At 35.8% G+C, this 27,277-nt stretch overlaps 1 protein-coding gene across 3 annotated transcripts in view; it reads left to right on the top strand.

Moving 5' to 3' along the window:
* The window catches only part of tns1a (tensin 1a), a 101,372-nt gene that overhangs the window by 63,231 nt on the left and 10,864 nt on the right, over window positions 1-27,277 (top strand). The window contains exons 7-21 of one of the 3 annotated variants that reach the window (XM_056459735.1): window positions 2,691-2,741; window positions 3,430-3,552; window positions 4,025-4,089; window positions 4,178-4,261; window positions 5,629-5,741; window positions 5,859-5,919; window positions 8,394-8,469; window positions 8,611-8,740; window positions 8,841-8,906; window positions 8,990-9,106; window positions 20,856-22,388; window positions 24,051-24,128; window positions 25,548-25,735; window positions 26,501-26,576; window positions 27,001-27,084. In XM_056459735.1, the coding sequence (XP_056315710.1) occupies window positions 2,691-2,741; window positions 3,430-3,552; window positions 4,025-4,089; window positions 4,178-4,261; window positions 5,629-5,741; window positions 5,859-5,919; window positions 8,394-8,469; window positions 8,611-8,740; window positions 8,841-8,906; window positions 8,990-9,106; window positions 20,856-22,388; window positions 24,051-24,128; window positions 25,548-25,735; window positions 26,501-26,576; window positions 27,001-27,084 (2,845 nt within the window). Of the gene's footprint in view, window positions 1-2,690; window positions 2,742-3,429; window positions 3,553-4,024; window positions 4,090-4,177; window positions 4,262-5,628; window positions 5,742-5,858; window positions 5,920-8,393; window positions 8,470-8,610; window positions 8,741-8,837; window positions 8,907-8,989; window positions 9,107-20,855; window positions 22,389-24,050; window positions 24,129-25,547; window positions 25,736-26,500; window positions 26,577-27,000; window positions 27,085-27,277 lie in introns of all 3 variants that reach the window. The other 2 variants (XM_056459734.1, XM_056459736.1) reach the window with 2 other exon arrangements.

Here is a 27,277-nt window from a genome sequence, read left to right as displayed (position 1 = left end):
TTTTGCTATACTAATTTTATTAATGAAGATTATGCATCGATATCGTTTATTAACGCAGACAGATCTTGGTTTCAGCGCCAAACGAGTACTTTATTTTGTTCTCCTTATTTCTTTCCAATTTATTTCAAATAATAGGTCTTTAAAGTTTTAGGTAAAGATATCAAACTATGCCCATGTAACCCCGCCGATCCTACACCACCTAACTCGCTCTTAGTTGGTATCGAACCGGCTGCCTTGAGCACGGGAGTCGGGTGCTCTACCAAGGAGGTTAAAGACCATGGCCTCTAGTGTCTGTCGCTAGAACATCTTTAGAGGTCAGAGCAGTGAGGTTTACCTGCACAGCACTTACTTGCTGGCCTCCGTTACACTCACCCCCCTAAACCTCACTCTCATCTGGGTCACGGCACCAATGTAACCCCACCGGTCCTATACCACCCAACCCATTCCAAGCTGGTATCGAACCAGTGACATGGCTAAAGTGCGTTTTAGCCATGTCAAAATGAAAGCAAACATTAAAAAAGGTTCTGCGTTTTGTTAATTTTAGCTTAATTTTAATAATATTATTAATAAAAATTAATATAATAAATTAACATATTAATTATAGTGTATAGTGGGACTGTGCATTGAACTAAACATTTTTATTAGGCTACATATCCCCTAACTGAAAAACAAATGTAAAAATGACTGGCAGTTTGCTAAAACTAATTTAACAGCACATTTCTTCTGCGTTTTTTGTCCTTTTAGAGCTCAAGAGAGTTGTATTCAAAGAATTAGTTTAACCAAAACATGTAATGAATTAGGCTGCTCGTCTCATGTCTTCCACTAGTCCAGTTTTCTCCGAGTGAGTTGAGTGCGCCTCTGCCACCGCATGCCCGTTTTTAAAGGCTATATACCTTTAATGCAACAGACCAGGGGCCTCATGTACGAAGACTTGCGTTGAAATTATACTAAAACATTGCGTACGCAGTAAAAAATTCTGATGTATGAAACACTGCGTATGCGGAATCCCACGCATATTCTCTTTGTACATCCGAATTAACGTGAAACTGAGCGCACGTGCACGAGCGCAAAACCCCTCCCTGCCTCCTCCCCCGTATGATTATGCTAATGACTCTACTTTGGCAAATCCAAATGAAAAAGCAATGGCAAAAGCAAGCAAAAAATGAAACTTTGAACAGATTGAGAAATGCAGGTGCTCCTATCAGAGGTAGACCGGAGAAAAACTGTTATTTGCGAATTTGTCCTCCAGAATTAATAACAAAAGAAAAACTCTTGAGTGGAAGAGTTTAGCTGATGCGGTTAACGCAGTGGGGTCTGAACATCGCATTGTAAGTAAATTAAAAAAGAAATGGTGTGATGTAAACGTGTAAAATTTTGTACCGTCCATAGCAGCATGAGTGGCTTAGCTCGTAAAGCGCATGGCAACACGTTTTGACACGTTTGATCATGGACTCCTCTGATGAACTCATTCTTCTTTTTTCCCCCACTACATATCAGATTTTGCTTACTCTTCATCACGAGAAAGACAAGTAGGAATCATTAATAAGTGTGTGTATTATGTTAAGCGCATTTGAGCATCACATATTATTTGCACATTTATTAAATGGAAATGTTTCTGATTCATCCAAATTCGTCTTCAGATGGTGCCTTTATTGCAATGTGCGTGCAGTCGATCGCTCCGATTACATTGGGAAAACCGGCGATCGCTGCAAATTGTGCTTTAATGTTTGGCTGGTCAACTGCATGGTATGGAAACCTTATAAATCTGCTAGACATGCGGATGATCCCTTCCAATACAGCTACCATTGCACGGCTCAACGATACTTTGTAGTGTGCAATTTAACATAATTGCCTCTAGGAATTGCCAATGGAAATAAAACAAACACACACAAGAAATGTACGTACGCCAGACATGAAGTTGGCGTGAACCAATGCACATTCTCACGTTCATTTCATCGTTAGTAAATCCAAACGTGAGCATGAAATCTGGCATATGCAAGGTTTTTGTGCGTACGCAGCGTTGATACCTGACGCGGGGACCAGATCTCTGGACTATATGCCTAGCTTTAATCTTACAATTTTCATAATTTAGGTGCTTTTTCATATTGTAAAATATCTAAATGTGTGTTCTGAAGGTTGGAATGACGGGAGTGTTAGTAATTAATGACAGAAAGAATTTTTAGTTTGAGTGAACAATCCTTAATGAAAACTGGGGGCGCACAAATTCTTTCTAAGGGGCAATGCCCCCCTTTGCCAACCCCCCTGGGAAGGGCCAGGCCTGTAGCTAGCTAACCCATTGCAATTTGGCAACACTTACATTTGATCCATTCACAAAAAACTGATTAAAAAAAAATTGAGTTGTGAATATGTCATCATAACTTACTGGAGGTGATGTTTCAGATTTTTTTTGTGGATCTGACATGATTTGATCCTTTGTTTTTATTGACATTTACATTTGCATTTAGCAACCACTCACAATAAACTGTCAGAAATCACGCTACAGAAAAACACTGCATGTCATGTGACTTAACCAAAGCACATCATTGGCTACTCTAAGGTCTTCTCTTTCCAACAACAAAAAAATTGTGTTGGTCTTAAAGAAACAGTAGCAGGGAAATGAACATAAGTATCATGTTGCCTTAGGTTACACCGTGCAGTAGAGGGTTAAACATTTTTATTTCTAATTTCAGATGCTTAATCTCAGTGAACGGAGGCATGACATCACCAAGCAGAACCCACGAGTGAGTTTATTTATAAATAAATGTTAAAACTTTACAATAAGGTTCCATTAGTTAATGTTTAATAATGTATTTACCAACAATAACAAACAATGAACAATAATTTTTTTTTTATTTTTGTAATGTAAATACCATCTTTCATTGTTAGTCCTTGTTAACAGTGCCTTGACAAACATTAACAAGAACAATTTTGGATTTGAAATGCATTGCTAAATATATAAATTAACATTAACTACCTAGAATAGTGTAGGCTGCATCCAACCGTTTGTTAAAATAAATTTTTCTTTCTGCATACTATACATTTCATTAAAATGCTAGTAAATTGTTACAGCTAAGTTCAGAGTTTTGTGTCTAATTATTTAGGTTTGTGGAAAGTAACTAAATAATAATCCAAATAATGTACACTCAGCTGGTTGTTTTCACAGAATAATACTTTCCAGTCTTAATCACATCAGGCTCATATTCTGCAAAAATGCAGGTGCAGGATGTGCATTATCTCTTACTTACTAAATCCTGTACAAGTACTGTTCGTTCTCAGGGGATGTTAGTACATACATTTTCTAGCTAGGGATTGTGTTGTAAAATATGACAAAAAACATTTATTTACCTACTGTATGTATGTATACACTGTATAAGGTGTCTGTCCTGTCAGCCTGTGGTCTGATTTTCTGCATGTGTGTATTTATGATAGGTGCTGGACTTTGGTTGGCCTGATCATCATGCTCCCGCTCTAGACAAAATCTGCAGTATCTGTAAAGCTATGGACACCTGGCTTAATGCAGACCCTCACAATGTGGTGGTACTTCACAACAAGGTGATCATCATATCACGTCTGGTCTGCTCACCTAATATCCACCTCCTTCACCTTGCATGACTGTCTGGACTCTGGACTCATCTGCTGTTGTTAATTAGTATGCTGTAATTGGAAAGGAATTTACAATAAAGGTGATGTTTTATAATTTCATATTTATAATTTTATAACTCTTATTTGAAGTCATATGCTCTCAAATGAATATACTGAAAGATTCTTGTGATCTCAGAAAAATGCTTTCTAGTACTTTTATGCATGTCATCCACAACAGACGACAAAAATGTGCAAGTCTTGCTTAACCATTTAAATTGTAGTACCATATCCCATACAAACTGTGCTAGACTTTCAAAGCATTGTGGATTATTCAATTTTTAATATTGTTTGTTGTTTTGAGATTTTGCATTATATATTCAAATTTGTAGAGGGATGAGGTGATGCATCAAGTACCTTGATAATTGAGCGAAATGTCTTGCAGGGAAACTGGGGGAGAACTGGTGTTGTGGTCGGTGCCTATATGCACTACAGTAACATATCTGCCAGGTATCCATTTGAAATATTTGGTTGCATTTAATATAGATTAGAAATGATAATGTATTTGGCAAAGTGTGTTTTGTGTCCATATTCGCAGTGCTGACCAGGCATTGGACAGGTTTGCAATGAAGCGTTTTTATGAAGACAAATCCATGCCTGTGGGGCAGCCTTCCCAGAGGAGGTCAGCAACATGCTTTACACATGCTTTTTTTGACTCTGCACTAGAATATCCCTGCAGATTTTAAAATACTGATTTTTGAATCAAACAAGTTACCCATAGAACCACGGTGACTTCCTATTTTGTGAGAAATAGGTCATTATATTTTAGATGTCTATGAGTCATTTCTTGTTGTGAAGTCTGAACTAAGTGCATGCTGAGCCTGTTGCAGTTTGTGGATTGAACCAGCAAGTGCTTCCACAGTGCATGCCCTAAAACTGGAATTAAAATAGAATATAAAATGGCATCACTGATAAATAATAACCAATGCTTTAGTAATTCTTTAGTAATTCTTTAGTAATTCTTTAATACACTCTCTTTAATTAAAATTTTACCCCAAAAAGGAAAATTCTGTCATCACTTAGTCTCCCTTCATTTGTTCCAAATGTCAGTTTTTTCTTATTTTGAGCACAAAAAAAAGATATTTTATTGTGTTATTACATAATATTTGTTTTTTCCTACTACACTACCTGACAAAAGTCTTGTCGCCTATCCAAGTTTTAGGAGCAACAAATAATAACTTGACTTCTAGTTGATCATTTGGTATCAGAAGTAGTATATATTAAAGGCAAAGGCCTTTAGATTACTCTTATTTTAACAAAATAAAATATGATCATGCCTTGATTTTTAATTATTTAATTAGGACAGTAAGGTCAGACTGCTGAGACAAAAGTTTAGTCAACAGAAATAACATACAGTATACAATACAAATTTATGATGCAGTGAAAAAAGAATTGATATTGTGTATGACTCCCATGAGCTTGGAGGACTGCATCCATACATCTCTGCAATGACTCAAATAACTTATTAATAAAGTCATCTGGAATGGCAAAGAAAGTGTTTCTAGGGTCTATGTGGGTTCCAATAGGTCTTCTGCAGTATTTGAGATGACTGGAATGCAGTTCAACAGATAATTTATCAGACAAATCTACATTCTGATACTTGACAAATGATCAACTAGAAGTCAAGTTATTATTTGTTGCTCTTACAACTGGGATTGACGACAAGATGGTGCATTTCCAACAATGGTTACAGGGTTTCACCTTTCTTCAAAGTATCTTTATTTGTGTTCAACAGAAGTAAGAAACTCAGAAAGATTTAAAATCACTTGAGAGGGAGTAAATAGTGAGTAAATTTTCTTTTTTGGGCGAACTATAACTTAAGGGAATTGTTTCCAGTTTACACTTAAAAGTGTGATGAAAATTTCACAGAGATAATTCATGTGTATTTTCCAAAATATATTAAAGCTATAAGGCAATGGTGATCACTGAAAAGGACTATACAAAATAATTGCTTTTTAAATTTTTGCAAAACATTGTGTGTTTGTGTAGGTATGTGCAATACTTTGCGGGTCTACTTTCTGGTCACATAAAGATCAATAACAAACCCCTGTTCCTTCATCATGTCATCATGCATGGCATCCCAAATTTTGAGTCTATAGGAGGTGGGTGCACATACTGCTAAACATTTAAATCCTTCAGTGCAAATTATGTACAGCACTGCATATAAAGCTAGTATAAGTAAAATCCCTGATCTGTTTTATTATATGTAACCCTGTCAGGTTGCAGACCCTTTCTCAAAATCTATCAAGCAATGCAGCCCGTGTACACATCTGGAATTTAGTAAGTATGGCGTTTTCTAATGTTTGTGCTGAACTAGGTTGTTAGAGTGTAATTGTGATCATATTTGTAGCTGAGACTGGTTGTAGCACACATATATTAAGGTTATTCAGAAATACTGAAAGATACATATCTAGCCTACTAATAACAATTTGAGTTATACTTTCAAGAGTTCACACTTAGCTGATGATTAATTATAAGCTTGTTTGGCATGCTGTCCCAGGAGAGAGCCCTGAGCTCATAAGATCCTCGAGCCCGGGGCTCCCTCCCGTTGCAAGGCGAGAGGGGAGTTTGAGCTCAGGTAGATCTCGAGAACTCCCCTGCTGTAATAACCAATGAACAGACAGTGATTGCTCTTGAGAGATAACCATTTACTGGGAGCATGTCTATAGTGCTGGTTTTGATTAGACAATTAACTTAGGTTGCATGTTTTTTGGACGGTGGGAGGAAACCGGGGAACCTAGGGGAAACCCACGTGAGCACGGGGAGAAAATGCAAACTCCGCACAGAAATGTCTGCTGGTTTGGTAAAGCCTGGAACCAGAGACATTCTTGCTGTGAGGCAACAGTGCTAAGCACTGGGCCACCGTGTCACCCATCTAGGAAGGAGGAGGAGTAGGGCTGGCAGGGGGGATTCTTTAAAACGAAGATAGCGGTGGTACGTAACCCAGGGTATTTGTAGTAGCTTAGGAGTCATCTGATTGGTGCATTGAGAATTGGATAATGCAGATCCAGCCGCTAGCAATCATAAGCACGTGATCCTCTCGAAATTAGTTTATAACTAAACTTCACTTATATTGATGGCCCCCTTTAGATACTTTGTTAAGTGTTTTTTTTAGTTGGCATTTTCCTGCAAAATTATATTTCATTGATTGTCTTGATACAGCATTATGCTGACAATTTACAAATAAACACTTAACATGTACACTGTAAGCCCTAATACTGTAAGTTAAGACTACTTATGTGATTTGGGGAAAGTGATTCTCTCAGTTTGTTTGAGTAATGGGACATCTACAACTTAATTAACTGAGTTGACCAAATGTGGCCTCTTTATTTAATTAACTTAAATGTTTAATTACAGATAACTTAAATGTTTAAGTACAGATAACTTAAAGTGGCTAATAGACTAAACTTCTAATATACTAAATTTTTCAGCTTTTATGTTTTTACTTAATCCCAGAGCTGTTTATATTGAAGTTGATATTTAGCTGCACCATGTTGGAGTTTGGTAACATCAAATTTTTACGAGGTGGGTCGTTAGCCCAATGCTCAACTCCCAACCTGGAGGACCAGTACATACACACATACACTATGGACAATTTAGCTTACCCAATTCACCTATGCCGCATGTCTTTGGACTTGTGGGGGAAACCGGAGGACCTGGGGGAAACCCATGCCAACACAAGGAGAACATGCAAACTCCACACAAAAATGCCAACTGATCCAGCCGACACTTGAACTAGCGACTTTCTTGCTGTGAGGCGACAGCGCTACCCACTGTGCCACAGTGTCATCCCTGCGTGTATATCAATTAAGAAAAATGCATTTAAGCATTTAAATATCTACTTACTAATTTAACGTTTCTCTTTCGTCGGATGGGTTCAGGTAGTGCCTCTGTCCTGCTGGGCTTCAGCAAAATTCAGTATCACAAGCAAAATTACCATCTTGTGTCATATAACATATATCGACCAATCAGCACAGTTGTCAAGGCAGAATTGTGCAACCAATCCTTTTAAATAGAGACATTGTGAATGGTTTAAAGAAATTAAAATGTTAAATTCAGCGAAGTTTTGCTAGTAAGTAAGTTAAACACACTTGTTTAAGTTTTGATGCCAAAACTTGGTGTTTTAAGTAATGTCAAGTTTTATTAAATTAATATCTTTAATATTGACAACAGCGGGGATTTGCAGTATATAACAAAATACAAATAAACACTTAATTAATTTAACATGTAGTTGCAAAGTTGCTTATAGATTAAAAATGCATAAAGAGGCTTAAAAAATGCTTAAACTATGGAATTAAAGTTTGATGGAATTTTACATTTCTTGGCATTAAAATTGCTGTTTAATTAGATAAATTATTTGAATATGGTCAATGTCATCAAATTTATTTCAGACTTTTCTTTGTTTTGAAAGATTGTACACTAAAACTGCCAGAAAATTCTATCCTTTGGATTAAAAAGTTGTATATTATGTATTTTTACGTACTGTAAAATTATCACTACATTTACATGCCTGTAACGTTTTATATTGTACAGAAGTCGTTTGGATTTCTTTCTCCATCTTGGTATTAATGCTATTAATATGCACAGCTTCTAGTTAAATTTTCATGTTCATGTTCAGTTGATGATAATATTTAAATATGCTAGTCATCCATTTAGCCTTAGTCTGCAGTATTCAGCATTGAGACAGTTTGAAGTGTGTGTGTAATAACCCCATTCATCATTTTTTTTTATTCCCTCCCCTTGGTGTTTTACAGTAATGTTAAAGGTGACAGTCATACAAGCATCTGTATCACCATTGAGCCTGGTCTGCTACTAAAGGGAGATATACTGGTAGGAACAACTAAAGCAACCCTGTTAACACCATAATTACTGTTAAAGATGAAGAGCAATCTGCAATTTCTTTCCATGCTACTCTGCCACCCTATACATTTTTTGTTCTGTCCTCTTTTTTTCATATCCTCAAATATAAAGCTGAAATGTTATCACAAACGTTATCAAAACCCCAGTAGGGATGTGATCTTCAGAGTACAGTTCCACACATGCGCATTACACAATTTAGCTCTGGTCTTTACCAAGAATGACCTTGACGAGACGTTTAAAGGTTAGTGTCTTTTAGTTCTGCTATTAAGGAAGAATTATATTCTGTTTATGTTTTAATAATGATTCATAACATTAAAAAATCTAAATATGTGAATTAGCAGATGAGAGATTTCCTGAATATGGGAAGGTGGAGTTTATCTTTTCTTTTGATCCTGAGAAAATCAAAGGTAATTCCTTTTTTTACCAAAATTGTTAGGTCAGAAGTGAACAGCATTCTTCTCAAATCTGAAGCTCTTTTTGTCCCTCTAAGGGTTGGATCATCTACAAAATGGACCTAGTGTCTCTGTGGACTACAACACCCAGGATCCCTTGATCCGCTGGGACTCTTATGAAAACTTCAACAGGAGATGTGAAGACGTTAATGTTGGTAAGAGACACTATTCTTGGTGTGTTCTTTTTCAATATAATGACTATTCAGACATTTGTGTTAGCTCAGTCTTTTTATATATATATTTATGTTGTTATGTGTGTTTTTTTTTTTTTTTTTGTAAGAATACCTTTTATGCAAAAATACCTTTTACATACTGTTTGATGACTAATGCATTTCCACAGTCTGTATAAACAACCAGCTAATAAAAATCCAACTTCTTTATTTTTTAATTATACATACATTAAATACAGTATCTGTATAGTAATTTAGATTAATATTAATCTATTTCCCCATTTCGTCATAGCTGTTGGCATAGTTATCACTGAATTACAGCATTTAGATATTTAGTTTATTATTTCAATCTAATAAATTTCAGTCAAGAGCAGTGAGTGATTTTTCAGTTTTTCTTTTTTTAGTATGATTCGTCATTGACAGCAGCAGATACTGTATAATACACTGCTGTCATTTCAATTCACACATACAGCTGAAGTCGTAATTATTAGCACCCTTGAATTAGACCCCCCTGTTTATTTTTTCCCAATTTCTGTTTAATGGAGAGAAGATGTTTTTTCAGCACATTTCTAAACCTAATACTTTTAATAACCAATTTCTAATAACGAATTTATTTTATCTTTGCCATGATGACAGTAAATAATATTTTATTAGATATTTTTATTAATTTTTATTTTAGACGAAATAAAACAAATAAGGCTTTCTCCTGAAGAAAAAAAAAAGTATTATCAGACATACTGTGAAAATGTATTTGCTCTGTTAAACATCATTTGGGAAATATTTTAAAAAGAAAAAAAAATTCAAAGGGGGGCTAATAATTCTGACTTCAACTGTATTATGTATATTTGTACATTGAACAAAGAGTACAAAAGAACTTTAATATTCACACAACATGCACCACCCAAAAGCTTTTTGGTGTCGACTTCAGAAAATATTGTATGAGGAGAACAAGGTTTTTACATTCAGTGGCAATGTCAATTGAGTGTGATAGACACGATAATCAAAACTAAAACAATGTTTGGATTGACACACTCTGTGGGCACTTTGTATAAAGGAGCATAAACTGTTCCCTTTAAACTTGTTCACACTTAGGTTGTTTATGAACGCAGCCAAACCTTCCAGTTTTCACTGACCCATAGGAAGAAAATAATGTTAATTTATACAACACATTTACTGTGTATTGCCATACACACAAACTACTTTATAATTGTATGAGGGGGTCTCTCCACATCCGCACCAGTGTGTAGCATCCACCTGAATAATGCAACAGCAGACACAGGAAAATGGTGCCAGTGTGCTCACCACAGCTGTTGTTGGAGCGGAGTGACAATGATAGAGGCCATTCAGTGGATTGGGATGATTGGGAGGCCTTGATGGGTAAGGGCGGATAGGGGCATTTGGCCAGGACAATGAGATTACGCTTCTATTCTTTAGGAGAAGAGCCATGTGATGCTTAATGACCACAAAGTCAAGAATTCAGTTTAACATTTAACCAAAAAAATTATGCTTACTGACAGTATAGTGTTCCATCAGTATGGAAATGGATCCAAGGAAACGGAAAGTCAGTGGAGGAGGAAGTGCCATGTTTTGGGTGTCTTCTCTGTAGTACGAGACATACGAGAGTCTCAGGCTGGGCAAATGAGTCATTGGAGTGGGGCATGGGTAATCCAGTAAGGTAAGGATGGCCCATCTGATACTCCCTCCTGAGTACCTGCCAGGTACTGCTTCTCAATGGTGCTGTACTTGTGGCTAATGTACAGCACTGGCCATTTCTCTCCCCTCACCTTATGAGACAAGACCACCCCCAAGCATCTGTCTTATGTGTTGAGAGACAAGACAAGACAAGACACCACAAGACCACCCCCAAGCCTCTGTCTTATGTGTTGATCTGTGCAAAACAAAAGGGCGAGCAAAGTTAGGAGCGTGAAACATATAATTGGGCATAAAGCGCATGTAATAAAGCGCCAGCCCAAGCAACTGTCACAGCTCCTATTTGGTTTTGTGTCATGGGCAGGCTGCAATTATTGCAGTTTTATCAATTTGGGGTCATACCTTCCTGTGACCCAAGTATAAATCTACCTTACTTCTATTCACCCAATTGCACACTTCTAAGGATGTGCCGTGAGCCTGGCCCATCTCAGTTTCATCAGCACTGCCCACAGATATTGTTAATGTTGCTGCCATTCAGTGCCATATATTATGATGTGACATACGCAGATTTCTGGCAGAGCATTGTGTCCATTAACCTATGAACAACCTGAATGGACACATGATGAATTGGTGCAATCCGAATGGCGTAGTGAATGTGATTTTCTCTTTGGAGAATGGAGTAAGGGTGATCTGGCAATACCCTTTTTTTAGATCCAATGTAGAGTAAAATTGAACAAATCACAATCAAGAAACTCGTCAACTCATTGGATATGCACAGTATTTCGACACACTGATTAGCTTGGGATAATCCACACAGAACCAGACCAAGCCATCCATCTTGTGATTTCTTTGGGAATCATAACCCAGGAGATAATATGGAAGAGCACCTTCGCAAACATTATTATCTGAAATGCTGTGGAAAGAGACCCCTTCCAGGTACCACATTGCATAATCCACCAGAACTAATGCGAAGTGGTGCCCTCTTGCAGATCGTTCCAATGGCCCAATAAGATCCAATTCTTTCTAAGTGAAATGGGCCATGTGACAATTGAATGTGGCCACTTGACCTAAATGTCCACCCATTGGGTTTAAGTGAACTGCCTGGAACAGGCATTTCCCGATGACTTTTCCACGACTACACTTCCACGAGGAAAATTTCCACTCTGTAGCTGAATGAGGCTTCCCCTGTTGCAGCACAGAGTTTTTTAGGTGGGGATTAACTGTTAGTGCATAGTGTACTATGTACCCATGAACACACCTCACCCAGGCTGTGTGGCTCTTATCAATACTGCATCTTGTGTTAGTCTTTTATAGATAGGTCTCTGGGTCATCCTGTTGACCCATCTTTTGGAGAATGGGTGAGGGTGGGTAAAGACTGACAGGATGAGTGGCAGATGAAAACATCCCGGTCGAACATCTCCCAGAACAGCTTTGGTTCTTCTATGGGGCTTCTACAAGCACCTGGAACCATTGCTGCTCTTCATTTCTGAGCTCTAAGAGTGCTTGATGTTGTTTAAGTGCATGTATGACTTCCACGAATGGGCTGCTGGACGGAGTCATCATTCTGGTGACAACGTCTCTTTTTCTTACTTGGACTAATGCAATAAAGTTCTTTTGAGGGTGAGGAAAAAGGCAGGGTTGGTGATAAGCTAAGCTTTAACTAGGCAGGAAAAATATTGCTAAGAAACCCACTACAGTCACTGAACTGTGGAGGAACCTGGAAGAAGAGTGGACTAAAATAACAGTAGTGTGAGCCTAGTGATGTCCTGGGGTGCAGATGTGCTTAAGTCATTCACAGTAAGTGTCGGTACACTTTAAAACAATTGTTCACTGCTATAGCCTTGAGAAACTTTAGTTGTAATCTTTTTTTGGGCTACAATAATTGCTGTTCTATAATTTTGAATACTTTGATGTCCAGTATTGCACTGGAAGACAAAAAAAACTGAAATTTGCACAGCTGCAATTACTTGTGATTTTGAATGATGAAGATTACATTCCATTTCTGAAAAACAAGGTGTTCATGAATTCTTTTATCACTTTGATCTCCACTGAATAGTCTTACATAGCCCATTGTTTTTAGCATGTAATGAATAAATTATAGTTGTATAGCATATAGGTCTTTAGTATACTTTAATACAAATGATATTAGTATATTTGGTTTGGTTTCATTGCTGTTTTTTCACCACTGTAATTTTTTTCTTATTTTGTTATTGAGAAGAAAGAATGCAGAACGTATTTACATATTCTTCTCTCATAATTTCAGCAGCGTGGTTGCTGTCTGGATGTTGTTAACAGTAAATTGCTGCTGTGTTTCTTATAACACACATAACAACAATTCTATCCCTTCAATGACATTCAGTCTCTTGTACATTGTACGCATGAATGCAAACATGAAACACCAACTGTATGCCAGTGGTTTTGCTGATACAAAGACTCTCTGAATTCTTCATATACCCCTTTTAGAAAGGATTACGGTCAGAATGTAATCGTAATTTGACCTTGTGCTGTATGTACACCATGTCTCATTCCCTTTGATGTGTTGGTGTGGACGTGAAATTATTGTGTTCTTGGAGAAAGAGTTTGAAGGGGTCACTGGCAGTTGTTCTGCTAGCTTGACAGTGTACTGTAAACAACAATGCAGGGTTAAATGGGATATATGGATTCTCTTCTCATTGCTGCTAATGATCAAGACTCTAGGGATGCCACTTGAAAGCAGTGTCTACTTAATAGATTATGAATGTTTTTCAGGGCATTCAGACATTGGCAGCCATGGCCTTATGGTTAGAGATTTGAACTTGTGATCCAAAGATTGCAGGTTCAAGTACCACCACTGGCAGGGGTTGTAGGTGTTGGGAGTATATCATGAGCGTTCTCACCATCCTCAATGCTATGGCTCCCAAGGTAGGCCACTGCTCTGGGTGTGTGTTGATGGGTATAAGTCATTTTGGATAAAAGGATCTGCTAAACACTTAAATTTAAAGAAGAGGTAATGATTTGGCATTTTGATGGGGTTGTTCTGATTTTCTGTGCATTTTACTTTTCACTTTAAGGCGAAAAAAAATGATGTATTAAGTCATTAGGACACTTTTCCCTTGACTTCATTTTTTTTAATCCATGTGGTCTGCCACACTGAGCCCTTCCCATGCCTCCTGCCAATCAGAGTTTTAAATAGCATCTAGAGAAATAGAAGGCGTCAGTGGCCCTGCTGGCAGCCCCAGGGACGGGTGGAAAACTGACACTCCTCTCTTCAGTGTCCTCTGCTGGGAGGAAGGGCTGGTGGGTAAGGCCAAAGACGAGGGTACCCCGAAACACACGCACAACCCCCCCACACACAATGAATATGGTGATCATAAAGGAAAGAAAAGATTGGTGCAGTCATGACAGAACTTTGGGAAAATAGAATGAAACTTAAGGGCCAAAGGATTTACTCTTCAGGGCAAATTTTAAAAAGGGGGCAAATTATCCCATGAAATTCTATCAAAGCACAGATGGAAGTGGAAAAACTTTTGAGGTGATTTACTGACAATTTAAAAACACAGATGCAGCAACACAAAATCATATTTATGTTTTGGCATTTAAAGATATTGGTGTAACATGAAAAGGTTAAGAAGAGGAGGACAGAACTATAAAGTCTCTGATGTGGGACCTAAACTAGGGTCACCTAAAACGTAACTGGATTAAACGTTTGTTTGTAAGTCCTGCCCAGAAGGTTATCTGCTCCAAACATATTTTTTTCTTTTAAATAAATAAATATCATAATGTACCCTTTAATCTACACATTACCCATTTAATTAAAACATAAAATGGGATAAAGCCCAGCTGGGTATAAAGGGTTTAAAGGCACACATAACAGGACATTAGTGTGTCAGGAAATTACAACAAACTCAAGGACAAAGAATATGTCCAACTCTCAGCTTAAACAGCAAAACTTAAATAGGCATGAAGCAGCATTTAGACTTATAGGAGAAAAAAAATATTCTTGCCACCTTTAAAAACTATTAAAAATATAAATATAAATTTAAAAACTCATTCACTGTGCTTTAAATGACAGTTTGGGAAGAACATAATTAAACCATCATTAATCCTGCCAATCAATAATAATTTGTATTTGTTTTTCAAAGCGGTAAACAAGACAGATAAAATTACATTTTGTGTATATACACATGTACATATATATATATTAGCCCCCCTGTTTATTTTTTTCCCCATTTTCTGTTTAACGGAGAGAAGATTTTTTTCAACACATTTCTAAACAAAATAGTTTTAATAACTCATTTCTAATAACTGATTTATTAGATCTTTGCCATGATGACCGTAAATAATATTTGACTAGAAATTTTTTGTGACACTTTTATTTTATCGAAAAAAATATAGCTTAAAGAGGCTAATCATTTTGACCTTAAAATGTTTATTAAAAAATTAAAAGCTGCTTTTATTCTAGTTGAAATAAAACAAATAAGACTTTCTCTAAAAGAAAAACATAATATCAAACACACTGTGAAATTTTCCTTGCTCTGTTAAACATCATTTAGGAAATATTTAAAAAAGGGAGAAAAAAAAAAAACTTCAACTGTATATATATATATATATATATATATATATATATATATATATATATATATATATATATATATATATATATATATATATATATATATATATATATAGTTAAAGTCAGAATTATTAACCCCCCCACCCCCGAATTATTAGTCCCCCTGTTTATTTTTTTTCTCCAATTCCCCAAATAGTTTTAATAACTCATCTCTAATAACTGATTTGTTTTATCTTTGCCATGATGATAGAAAATAATATTTGACTAGATGTTTTTCAAGACAATTCTATACAGCTTAAAGTGGCATTTAAAGTCTTAACTAGGCTAATTAGGTTAACTAGACAGGTTATGGTAATTAGGCAAGTTATTGTATAATGATGGTTTGTTCTGTAGACTGTTGAAAAAATATAAAGCTTGAAAGGCTAATAATTTAGACCTTAAAATTTATTTTAAAAAATTAAAAACTGCTTTTATTCTAGCTTAAATATAACAAATAAGACTTTCTCCAGGAGAAAAAATATTATCAGAGATTATCAGACGAGTTACCCTGTGAAAAATTCCTTGCTCTGTTGAACATCATTTGGGAAATATTTAAAAAAGAATTTAAAAAATCTAAGGGCGGCTAATGATTCTGACTTCAACTGTATATATATATATATATATATATATATATATATATATATATATATATATATATATATATATATATATATATATATATATATATATATATATATATATATAGTACAATACTTCTCACATTCAATCAAATACGTTATTTACTTGTAATTGATTGTGAAATTGACTTGCAGTTTCTGAATAAACATTGTTTCTACATTAAGACCTGTTTAGAGTTTAAGCTTGGTATAAATAAAATATGATTTATCTCTTCAGTCTGAAAGATTGTAATAATGCTATATAGTGAAATGTGGATCATTAGGTAAATTAAGTAGTGAGCAAAACAACTAAAATGTAATCAGACCCTAAACAGAACAGCATGATCTGACAGAAATACATCCAAAGAGAGATTCAAAGCAAAGACAAATCCTTTCAAATGCAAGCTCAGTGATCGCACTCAAGAAAAAAGCAGACAAACATGACTTTTGAAGAAAGAAGCTAAGAGCCACTTTAATTAATAAAATGATTTAATGAGAAGATATGACAATATCTTACAAATCTCAAGCATATATATATTTCCATTTGTGTGTGTTCCCAGGGTATGTGGTGACTGTCTATGTATGTACGCCTATGACAGGGACAGAGGGGTGCTCTGGGGCAGTATAGCTATCAGGGCTTGTTTACAGCTTAGGCTCCCATATTTGGCTGCTGCACGGCTTCATGGCATTTTTGGAATGACTGAGAGTGAAGTGTGTGGAACAGAGAGAGAGACAGAGAGAGGTGACTGTGACACTTGGTCAGAGTGACTCACAAAAGAAAGAAACTCTGTTTAATGAACTGGACAAAATGATATCTCACCAAAGACACAAAGACTGGAAAAGTCTCTGGTGAACAGTGCTTAATGCAGTACTTGGAATCAAAACTGAATTTGAGTTTACATCGGGCCTAAAAGTAGGTGAGTGTTACAGAGGATGTTTCCTCATTCAAACTGTATTCTCAATGCATGATTTGCGACTGTCTTTTCTGTATCTTTTTGTATATATATTTAAGAGTTCATTTTGTATGATTTATATGCAAAAAGATGAAAATGTTTAAATATAAAGATGAATTATGGACTAAATTGTATTGGCTAAAAGTTTTACATTTTGGATAGTCAGAATCAAATGCTCCAGACCTCTTTGACGAATTGAGATCTCTCAATAATATAAAAACAGCTTCAGTGGTTATTCCTTTTGTCAATACAAGATCATCATTTGATACATTTTAGATGGCTTTTATGGCCCTAAAAATGGCCACACATTCAAGCTTTTGTTTAAAGAGTCTGATAAGTATAGCATATCTGTGATGTTTTGTGAAACAGTATGTGGTGATTTATCTATTTGTTTGTTTGTTTTTAGTATGCACGTTTCTGTACTAATCTTGTTGGAAAAATAATATGTTTTTTTTTCAGTAGTTTCTGTAGGTCTTTTCTATTGTTTTTAAAACTACCCAAGTACGATTTATGTAGATAAATTTTTATATTAAGTATATATTGGATTAATATATTTAAACATTCAAAGTTTCCACTGTAAATCATTTAAAACAAGGCTGTGGGGTATATATCTAGAAGAAATCGTATACAAATATGTAGTATTTATTTATTAATATTAGTAATGTTAATGTAAGTAAGAATTTATCATTATGTGTCTCCATCCTGGGCATTACATTTTATGGTATTGTTAATGGTATAATTAAGTTGTACAATCACTTCTGAACCACTAGGCATGTAAATGAAAAGTTCATACAACAAGCAAATAAATGCAAAACAAAATGTAATACAGAAGTGTTCTGTGTTTGGCTGTACATACAGTTGAAATCAGAATTATTAGCCCCCCTGTTTATTTTTTTTCACCAATTTCGGTTTAACGGAGAGAAGATTTCTTCAACACATTTCTAAACATAATAGTTTTAATAACTGATTTATTTAATAATTGATTTATTTTATCTTTGCCATGATGACAGCAAATAATATTTTACTAGATATTTTTCAAGACACTTCTATACAGCTATTTCAAGACATTTAAAGGCTTAACTAGGTTAATTAGGTTAACTGGGCAGATTAAGGTAATTAGGCAAGTTATTGTATAACGATGTTTTTTTATTCTGCAGACAGTCGAAAAAAGTTAGCACAAAGGGGCTAATTATTTTGAGCTTAAAATGTTTCATAAAATAATTAAAACTGCTTTTATTCTTGCCGAAATAAAATAAATAAGACTTTCTCCAGAAGAAAAAATATTATCAGACATACTGTGAAAATGTCCTTGCTCTTTTAAACATAATTTGAAAAATATATAAAAAAAGAAAAAAAAATTAAAAGGGGGGCTAATAATTCTGACTTCAACTGTATGTGACGATGATGACGGAATATTATGCTGAATGTGAATGAGCTGTTCTTTCTTACTAAGTGGCTGCTGGATCACTATGTGACTTCATGTTGAATATAAACAACCCACCTCCATCCCCCCATTTTAACTCTTACAGTATCTTGATGTCTCTTATGTTTTTCTCATGTCATTGCCATTTCTGTCAGCTAACCACTGGCCCATTCCATTTCTGTAAATTCCCATTATGCTCTTACCACCCGTGTATGTCTGTCTATCTGTCTGTCAGTCAGTCTGTCTGTCTGTCATTTATCCGTTCTATATATCTGCCTAGCTGTCTACATGTCTGCTTCCCACCTCATATTCTTTTTTCAACCTCTCCCTGCTGTCTGTCTGCCATATGTCTTTCTCCTCCAATTCCATGACCTTATTTGCTTTTTATTTGCTTTGTCCTTTTGTTATTTATTAAAATGTCCTCATCTTTCAATGTCTACTCATAAATTTGGCCACTATAAAAAATTATTTTGAATTATAGTGGCCTCTGCGTCTCTCTCTCTCTCTCTCTCTCTCTCTCTCTCTCTCTCTCTCTCTCTCTCTCTCTCTCTCTCTCTCTCTCTCTCTCTCTCTCTCTCTCTCTCTCTCTCTCTTGACCAACACTCTGGCATTATTTACCCATGATATCATTCCCTTGGCCTAACGTAATGCCATGGCTGTTGCTAGACAGACAGAGTAAAACTTGGCTATCATCATCCCAAACAAGTTTGTGCATATTTTCTAAACTCCAGCAGCAACTATTAACTATTTGCTAGTTACATGAAAGTACTTAGGTTGAAGTTACAATCTGGCAATTATGGTCTGGGCAATTGTGGGATCTTATAAATAGTATAGTATGTGTCTCATTTGTTCTCTCTGTCTGAATTATACAATTTTAGCTCAAGCTTATTAGGGCTCATCAGATTTCCATAATCAATGCTTTCTAATTACAATGCAAAAACAAATGTTAAATAGTCCTAATGTGCAATAGTTAACTCACCATTTTATCTTTCTTCCTTCTTTTTTTTCCATTATTTCCTTTTAATGTCATTGTCTGATTAACTGTACATCAGTGTCTCCTACGGTAGAATATACCAGTCAGACACTTCACTAAAATCCTGCATACCTCATTTCGGTGATTTGGATGGATTAAAAACACTATAAATCAACATAGGGTTGTCAACTATGTACAGTCTAAATTGTGATTTTATTTTATTTTATTATTATTATTATCATCATTATATTTCAATCTTGGAACATCAGTCATTACTGCGTTTAATTGTTGTTCCTAACAAATAGTGTAGGAATTAAAGTAATACCAGATTGACAACTAAATCAGTGTGCTTGGTTTTAGACACATTTCTGAATAGTTTGAAGGTGTCATTGTGTCATTGAGTGAGTAAGTGTGAGTGAGAGAGTTTAAACTTTAGTGGAAACCATTAAAAAGTAGATAATAATAATAAATATGAAGCAAAATAATAAAGAATAATGTGTCTGATACAGTGCTATGTTTGCTGATTAGTGCCACTTTCCTTGTGCATCAGACATTTTGATGCCAATGCAATCTATTGGAAAGTATGATGTCATAATTCTGTTATGGCATAAAATCGATTGGAAAAGTGCAGCATTTGTCATAAAGCTTTTAACAGATGAAAGATATAGCACTGGCACATATTTGTCATGGCCAATAACCTTTTCTTCTTTCATTTTTTTTTACCTTAAAAGGTGTGATTCTAAAATTGTCATGCTTTTGGATGCTTTACCATATAGGAAGCCATCCACACAGGTTCACGGCTAATGTGGAGATTTGTCATCTGTTGCTGGTTAAATGGTATATGCAGATAGCTGAAGAGGCTCCAAACAGAAGGTGTCTTCTGAAGCCATGTGATAGGTTGTGCAAGGTACAGAATTAATTTTTAACTGTTGTTTACTGGAAATCTTCCCCTTGCTGCTTCTCAATTTGTCAAATGATATCAAACTAATGGAATTTGACATCAACCACATAAAAATGTGTACTGTATGTTAAACGGGCTGTTTTTTTTAATTGAACTTGAACGCAAATGACATTTCAGAGCTCAAGTGGAGGGTAAGATTTTCAGTTAATAACAGATTAAATTTGGTCTGTTGGCCTCCATTGTCAAAGCTGTCGTATGACTTCAGAAGAGATACAGAGTAAAGCTATAAATGTAAAGAAACATTTGAAAAGTTTAAGCTAATGATGACTGTGCACTCTTAAAAATAATGGTTCTAAAAGGGTGTGAAAACATTTTTTCCAAAGAAAATTCCAAAGAATCATTCACTAAATAATTCTTAAAAGAACCCCTTTTCTTCCTTTTTCTAATATTTATTTCTAATAATCTAATTAATTCTGCTCCACTGTTTGGTTTAGTTTATTCATGGAACCAATAATGCTAATAAAGAAGCTTTATTTTTAAGAGTGACGTTACATTTTTAAATGGGCTACAATGGAAAAGGTCAGTCTTAAATGCTCACAAGATCATTTTTATAACCTCTCTTTCAGATGCTGCTCATACTCAAGGTCCAATAGACGGCAATCTTTACGCCCAGGTTCAGAAGAAAAACTCTCTTGAGGGTATTTTGCCTGCCAATGGTGCTTATTCAACTGACCGTGTTCCTCCTGTAGCTGAACACGCTCTTCCTCTTCCAGTTGCCAACCATCAGCTACCAGCTGCAGACCACGCTCTTTCTGTCAGCAGTGACTCAGGCAACTCCACTGCTTCCGTTAAGACAGACCGCACAGATGATGCTCAACAATCTTTGTCATCCTCAGGGCCTGTGAGCCAAGCTCCCCCTGGGACAGTAATTAGCCCCTGTGAGAACCGAGAGTTGGAACAACTTCTGAGTGGTTCAGAGGGACCACCTCATCAGTCTTTCCTCTCTTTTGCTAACACAAGCCCAGGGGTTGGTGTGAGGCACCTTGTGCCTGCGCAGGTCCACGTTAACGGACAAGCAGGTGCTGAGCGTGAAACTGACATTATTGACGACGAGTTACCAGAAAGCCAGGTGGGAGATAACAGTGCTGGCAGTCTTGGTACACTCTCCTCATTTGAGGGTCAAGATACACCAGCTGACAGTAAAACAGTCACAGAGTGCACTGTAGTAGAAGTAGAGGGACATTGTGGGACTTTCCTAGAGCGAAGGCCTAAAAAGGAAATGCCTGTACACCAGCTTCGAGGGTCATCATCAGCTCATGGACTGATAGACTACAGTGGGCAGAATGAAGGAATGTATCGCTCACAGTCATATGGTGGCATGATGCTGGATGGAGGACATAGGTATTTGCCACAAGCTCCGGAACGTAATACAAGCAGTCGAGAGGCAGTGCAGCGAGGGCTCAGTGCTTGGCACCAATATGGTCTTGTAGATGACCCTTTCTTTGGCTCTAATGGTGCCCTGCCACGCTTCTCAACTCGTGGAGGGGGGTCACAGCAGGATGTAGAACAGTCAATAGATGCCCTAAACATGCTCATGCTTGACTTGGAGCCTTCGCATACACCAGTTCCCAAATCTCAGAGTGCTCCCCCAGGTGAGAACATCTCAGCTTTTCATCCACCCTTTGGTCAAACTATTGCCAGACCTTCTTACCAGGCTGACCAGGCCATATATAGCGTAACTGGTGGTCCACCTCTATCTTCCTCTGCTAGTTTTGGCCAGTCCTCACAAAGATCATCACCTGCTTACCCCATAACTCCAATATCTGACCATCAAAGAGGTTACCCTCAAACTCCACAGACCCCTCAGACCCCTTATTCACCTATCTATCAGCAAGATCCCTACAGTATCCGGGGAGGTTCAGTTACAACACCATCCCCAACTTTAACCCTCCCATCTCCAATCAAGCCCCAGTATGTCTACCCAGGAAGTAGCGAAGTGTCATACTCCCCAGATCTTCAGGGTACATTCCCAGGCCCTCAGAAAAGCTACAGCGCATCATCATCTCCACTCCCTCCTGTTACCCCTGCAAAAGAGCCTGAGCCAAAGTCTGAGGAGGAAATGCTTAACCTTGAGGGACTTGTGGCCCACCGTGTGGCAGGTGAGAAAAAAGAAAACACTCTACTCTGAATAAACAGCTTTTGAAGCTTATACAATTTCATTAGATCATATTATTAAAAATCATTTGTTAATTATCTGTAAATTTTGGGTAATCCAGATATCATTTTACTCAGCCTTAGTGCTCATTTTGATGGAAAGAAAATAGTAGCCTTCTGGCTTCATTTAACTCAACAGCTATATTACAATTATTTTATTCATTAAAACTGAGCACATTAACTAGTAATTAATCATATCTGCCAAAGAAAGACAATACACCTGATCATCTAATGGAGTCGTAAAACTTCTTTAAGTTCTCACTTCTTCTTTTATTAGACCTATATAAAATAGACCAAATATACTGTTCAAACATTTAAAAAATTCCCTGCAAACATGTCCCACTACATGTATATACAATGAACACATGTTCTAATATGGTACTCTAGAGCTGACATACATACTAAAGAATGATGTTTTCACATGTTGAAGTAAAGTATTTCTGGCATACACTCGGATTGTTCACATCAACACTGTCCTCTGAGTAGGAGTGGATAGCTGCAAGATGTAAGTCACCAACAGCCAGAATAGACCTACTGTGCTGAGCTAAAACCGCCATGCATTCCCAGGCTTTGACAACAGCTACTGAATTTACAGTAAAATACATAACAGTACCACCTTCTGGCTGTGAAAGAAATTGCTAGACAGGCTTTATGAAACAAAAAAGGCCCATTTTACAGTCAGTTAAATGTGACCCAATTCCATTTTTTGCTCATATGTGGCACTAAGAAAATGTGTTCTATAATTGTGTAAAGAGGAAGGAGAACACATGCATTTTGAATATTTCAAGATTTTCAGGAACTTCAGGCCTCATTCATATGTTGAAATAAATTAGATATAATTCAGATATGTGCCAATGTGATTGTCATGTAAACAGATTAAAATAGCAGATTCGATTTTCCGAGGCATTGTATTGTGTATATAATTAAACTGTGACAATTTGGTCATTATTCATGGTGTACTGAGATATTGTATGAGAATATTAATTATATACTAATATTAATTATATTGTATAATATTCTTAGGAAGAATTGACGGTGGCTGTTGAGGCAGTAAATGTGAACATCAATAATACAATTAATACTAATAATTAATAATAATAAAAAACTGCATAATAATACCAAGACATTCCTCTGAATGGTTGAGAACACAATAACTGAAACATATGCATCATGCACTTTTCCTCCTCTGCCTCAAAATCTTGGTGATTGTTGACAAACTTCACATATATTGCAGAGTTAGCAACAAGTGTATTTCATGTTCGTCCATCTTGGCTAGTGTGTGGCACAATAACGCAGTTTAAGCATGTGCAATGTTTCAAATGGTATGGTAAGTGTAAACACGTGAATTGGATATGGGTCGCAATTGAAAGAACATGTAAACAAAAATGTGCAACAAATATGAATTAAGCATGATTGATGACATCTTAATGAAAAATGAAAAGATCCAGATATGAGGGTTCACAATTTCTTAATTTTTCTTGTTTTCCCTGTTCTATCAATACCTGCTCTGGCATGTGGGCCACCTCTCACACCATTGATTCCCCACCTGCACCTTCACTCTTCCTCTCTTCTCCTGCTTCAACCCACTTCATCATTGTTCTACCCAGAATACAACGCCCGCATCCGGGGCATCTCCAAGAGCATGTCCTTCCAGTCCGAACATCATCGTTCTTATTCCTTCTCTGGTTTGTCCCTTCACATGATCCTCCACCTTTCCCTCTATCCTCCACCCATTCTGTTCTTTCACTAGATTTCTGTCATCTTTTCTATCATGTCTTTTTTTTATTGATATGCAAATAATTTGGAAACAAGCTCTGAATATACCAAGAAATAATAAACTTAGGGGGTTTTTTTTCAGTTCAGTTGTTTTGACAACGGTATTGGTATTAGATCTCAGTTATAATAAAGTATATAAAAAATATAGAAATTTTGGGGTATATTTGAACAGTCACACACAATTACTGGAATTATATAATAATTACTGCAAATATATAACAAAAGTGCACTAAAAATCCTTAAAATCCTAAAATGTTACCTGTAATTTAAAAACAAACAGCTAAGAGGATATATGATTGTTTAAAACTATTTGTTTTACTAATAGGAATTCTATGACAAATGATAAAAGGGAGATTATAAAACTAGTGATACATAGGATTGGAATCATTTGACAATTACTCTGGGCTTTAATCTGAGCTAGTCGATGGTATAACTAGGCCAAAGTCATCTGCTTCTTCCTAAATTTTACATCCTTAATTCAGAGAATTAATTACAAAATTAAACCAGCACAGCAATGGATAATAGTGAGTCAATATAGAATCTCTAAAAAGTGTTTTATCCACATGAAATGACCTTAGTTTCAACAATCATGCAAAACACTGGCACCTGTAGCTTCATGCTGCCACAAAGTAGCAACATGTCATGGCAGCTTATCCCAATTCAGTTCAATGTGAATTTATATCCTTACACTCTGTTGATTATAAATAAATTTGCAATTATATATTATATATATATATGGGCACTATATATATATATATATATATATATATATATATATATATATATATATATATATATATATATATATATATATATATATATATATATATATATCAATTTCCAGTCAGCTTGATATCAGCTAAACTGTAGTTTGATGCTCCCGAAACAAATTCATTCCACTGACCATAGTCTAACTTTGCAAGTATATCAACCTTTTTTTAAATTAAACCTAATTGATATATAGATCAATAGTATCTAATGAGACTCATTGAGACATGAAACAAAATGTATTTTTTTTATCCGGTTACACTTTATTTTGATGGTCCGTTTGTTGAATTTAAGTTACATTGCATCTACATGCCAACTAATTTTTATGTTAAGTTGACATGTAATTGCAAAGTTTTTCTAGTCAGTTAGATGTCTGTTTAGCAGCAGTATCAACAGATATTAAGCAGACAGTCTTCTAATACTCAAATGGACCATCAAAATAAAGTGTTACCAAAATTCAAAATACAGTAGAAGGTAAAGTATATAAATATGTATCAAATTAACTCTAGTTACACATAATCTGCATTTGCTGATAAAACGTACTCTTCCATGTGCTTTAGGATCACATTCGCGTACAGTAACCCCAGATGAAGCTATGCCAACTGTACGCCGACGAACCACCAGTGAGAGCCAGTACCTCAGCAGCCAACATGACAGTGCAGCCCATGTGGTGCGCTCTCCATTGAAACCTGTATCTCCAGAGTTTGCCAACACAATTACAATGAACCCAGGTGGACAACCCAAGGAGGTAAAGAATAATAGATAAGATGTACAACTAGATGTTTCATATGTTGTTGTTTGTTTTGTTTTTTTTTTTTTTTTTTTTTTTTTTTTTTTGAAGATAGTTATCATTTGCACTAAGTCTAATTTACACTAATTTACACTCAATGCTATTTACACTAAGTACAAATTGGGAACAGATGCAATTAAAGTGCAAATAGTAATTAACTGTTTACACCAAGTAAAATTGGTGTATTATACTATGTACAATAATGGCAAATAGTGCTTTTGTGTACAATTATTTATGAATTGTATTTCATAAAAATGAAATGAAGTGTAATGTTTTTTCAATACTATGCTCAATGCAAATAGTGGCAGATATATGCACCTTAGTGTTAAGGGTAACTTATAAAACAGTATGCTTTTTTATTTGTTGTAATTGATATTATTTATTGCATTGATGCTGCCTTATGGGATAATCCAGTCTGCTGTGTTATGAAGAAAAATAAGAATCAGTTTGGCAAAACTAGGTTTTAACCCAAGTGCATTGTTTCAAGAGGTTACCTTACTGTGCATCTTACATCCTACTTCATTGTGTTGTTATAATGAGACATAATTTGTCTCCATGCATGTATTGGGCAGTCAATGCAAGTACAGCAGTAAAAAAAAGTGTAAATAGACAATTTTATTATTGAGTTATTGTGGTACTTAAGCGGTATATTAGCCCAATACTTCATAGCAAAATTATTATTGTGGTACACTAAATTTCCTCTCTTTTTTGTAAAATTTTCAGAAATCCGTGCATAGTTACAGGGATGCCTTTGAGGAGATGGAATCAGCTCCTTTTAGTCCTGCCCATGTCAATGCAGGTGAGACACATCTCTTGACACCTGCCGTTCCTGTTTCACCAAAATTGTGACATAGACTCCATAGTTTTACTGAAATTATAAAATAAATACAATTTTTGTATAAATGTGGAACATACGTGAAACATAAACATACACAAAGGGTTTGAAAGGGGAAAAAAGTGATCATGTGAGCAAAAGATTTAGCGAAAGAAGTTTTATGCATGTTTCACAAATGATTTTAAAATGTGAAGCTCGTGCAATGTTCATGGGGTTTCTGTAATAGTCGTTTCTGTGTTTGCATAATACAAAGTCACTCAGTATGCTTACATTTGTGGGTAATAATTATTAATACTGAACTATGAATACGATTTTTGTCATTTTGAGTTTAAACCTAATCGAAACCTGATCAGTTCAGCTGACTCTCTCTCCCATTTTGTTTAAAAAGGTCTTTCTGGACATGCAACTCTGTCAGCTGCAGGCCTGAGGGCACAGAACCCTGCAGAAGCTATGGTACAGCAAAACAGTTCCGGTAAGTACATGTAAAACCAGTATTACCCTCTATTTACTTTCTTGAATGGATAAATTTGCATATCATAGATCTGTATTTTTCAATTTTGTCACCAAATGGTCCATCATTACATGGCTGTTAGTTTTAAGAAATGCCCTCTCTCATACCACTTTCATGCATCTGCATGCACCTGATTTCTGTCATCCTAATGTGC

This window comes from Danio aesculapii, chromosome 6, assembly GCF_903798145.1.
Source record: "Danio aesculapii chromosome 6, fDanAes4.1, whole genome shotgun sequence".
NCBI classification, from domain to species: Eukaryota; Metazoa; Chordata; class Actinopteri; order Cypriniformes; family Danionidae; genus Danio; species Danio aesculapii.
Note: the sequence above shows the minus strand (reverse complement) of the source record. Positions and strands in the feature narration are given on the sequence as shown.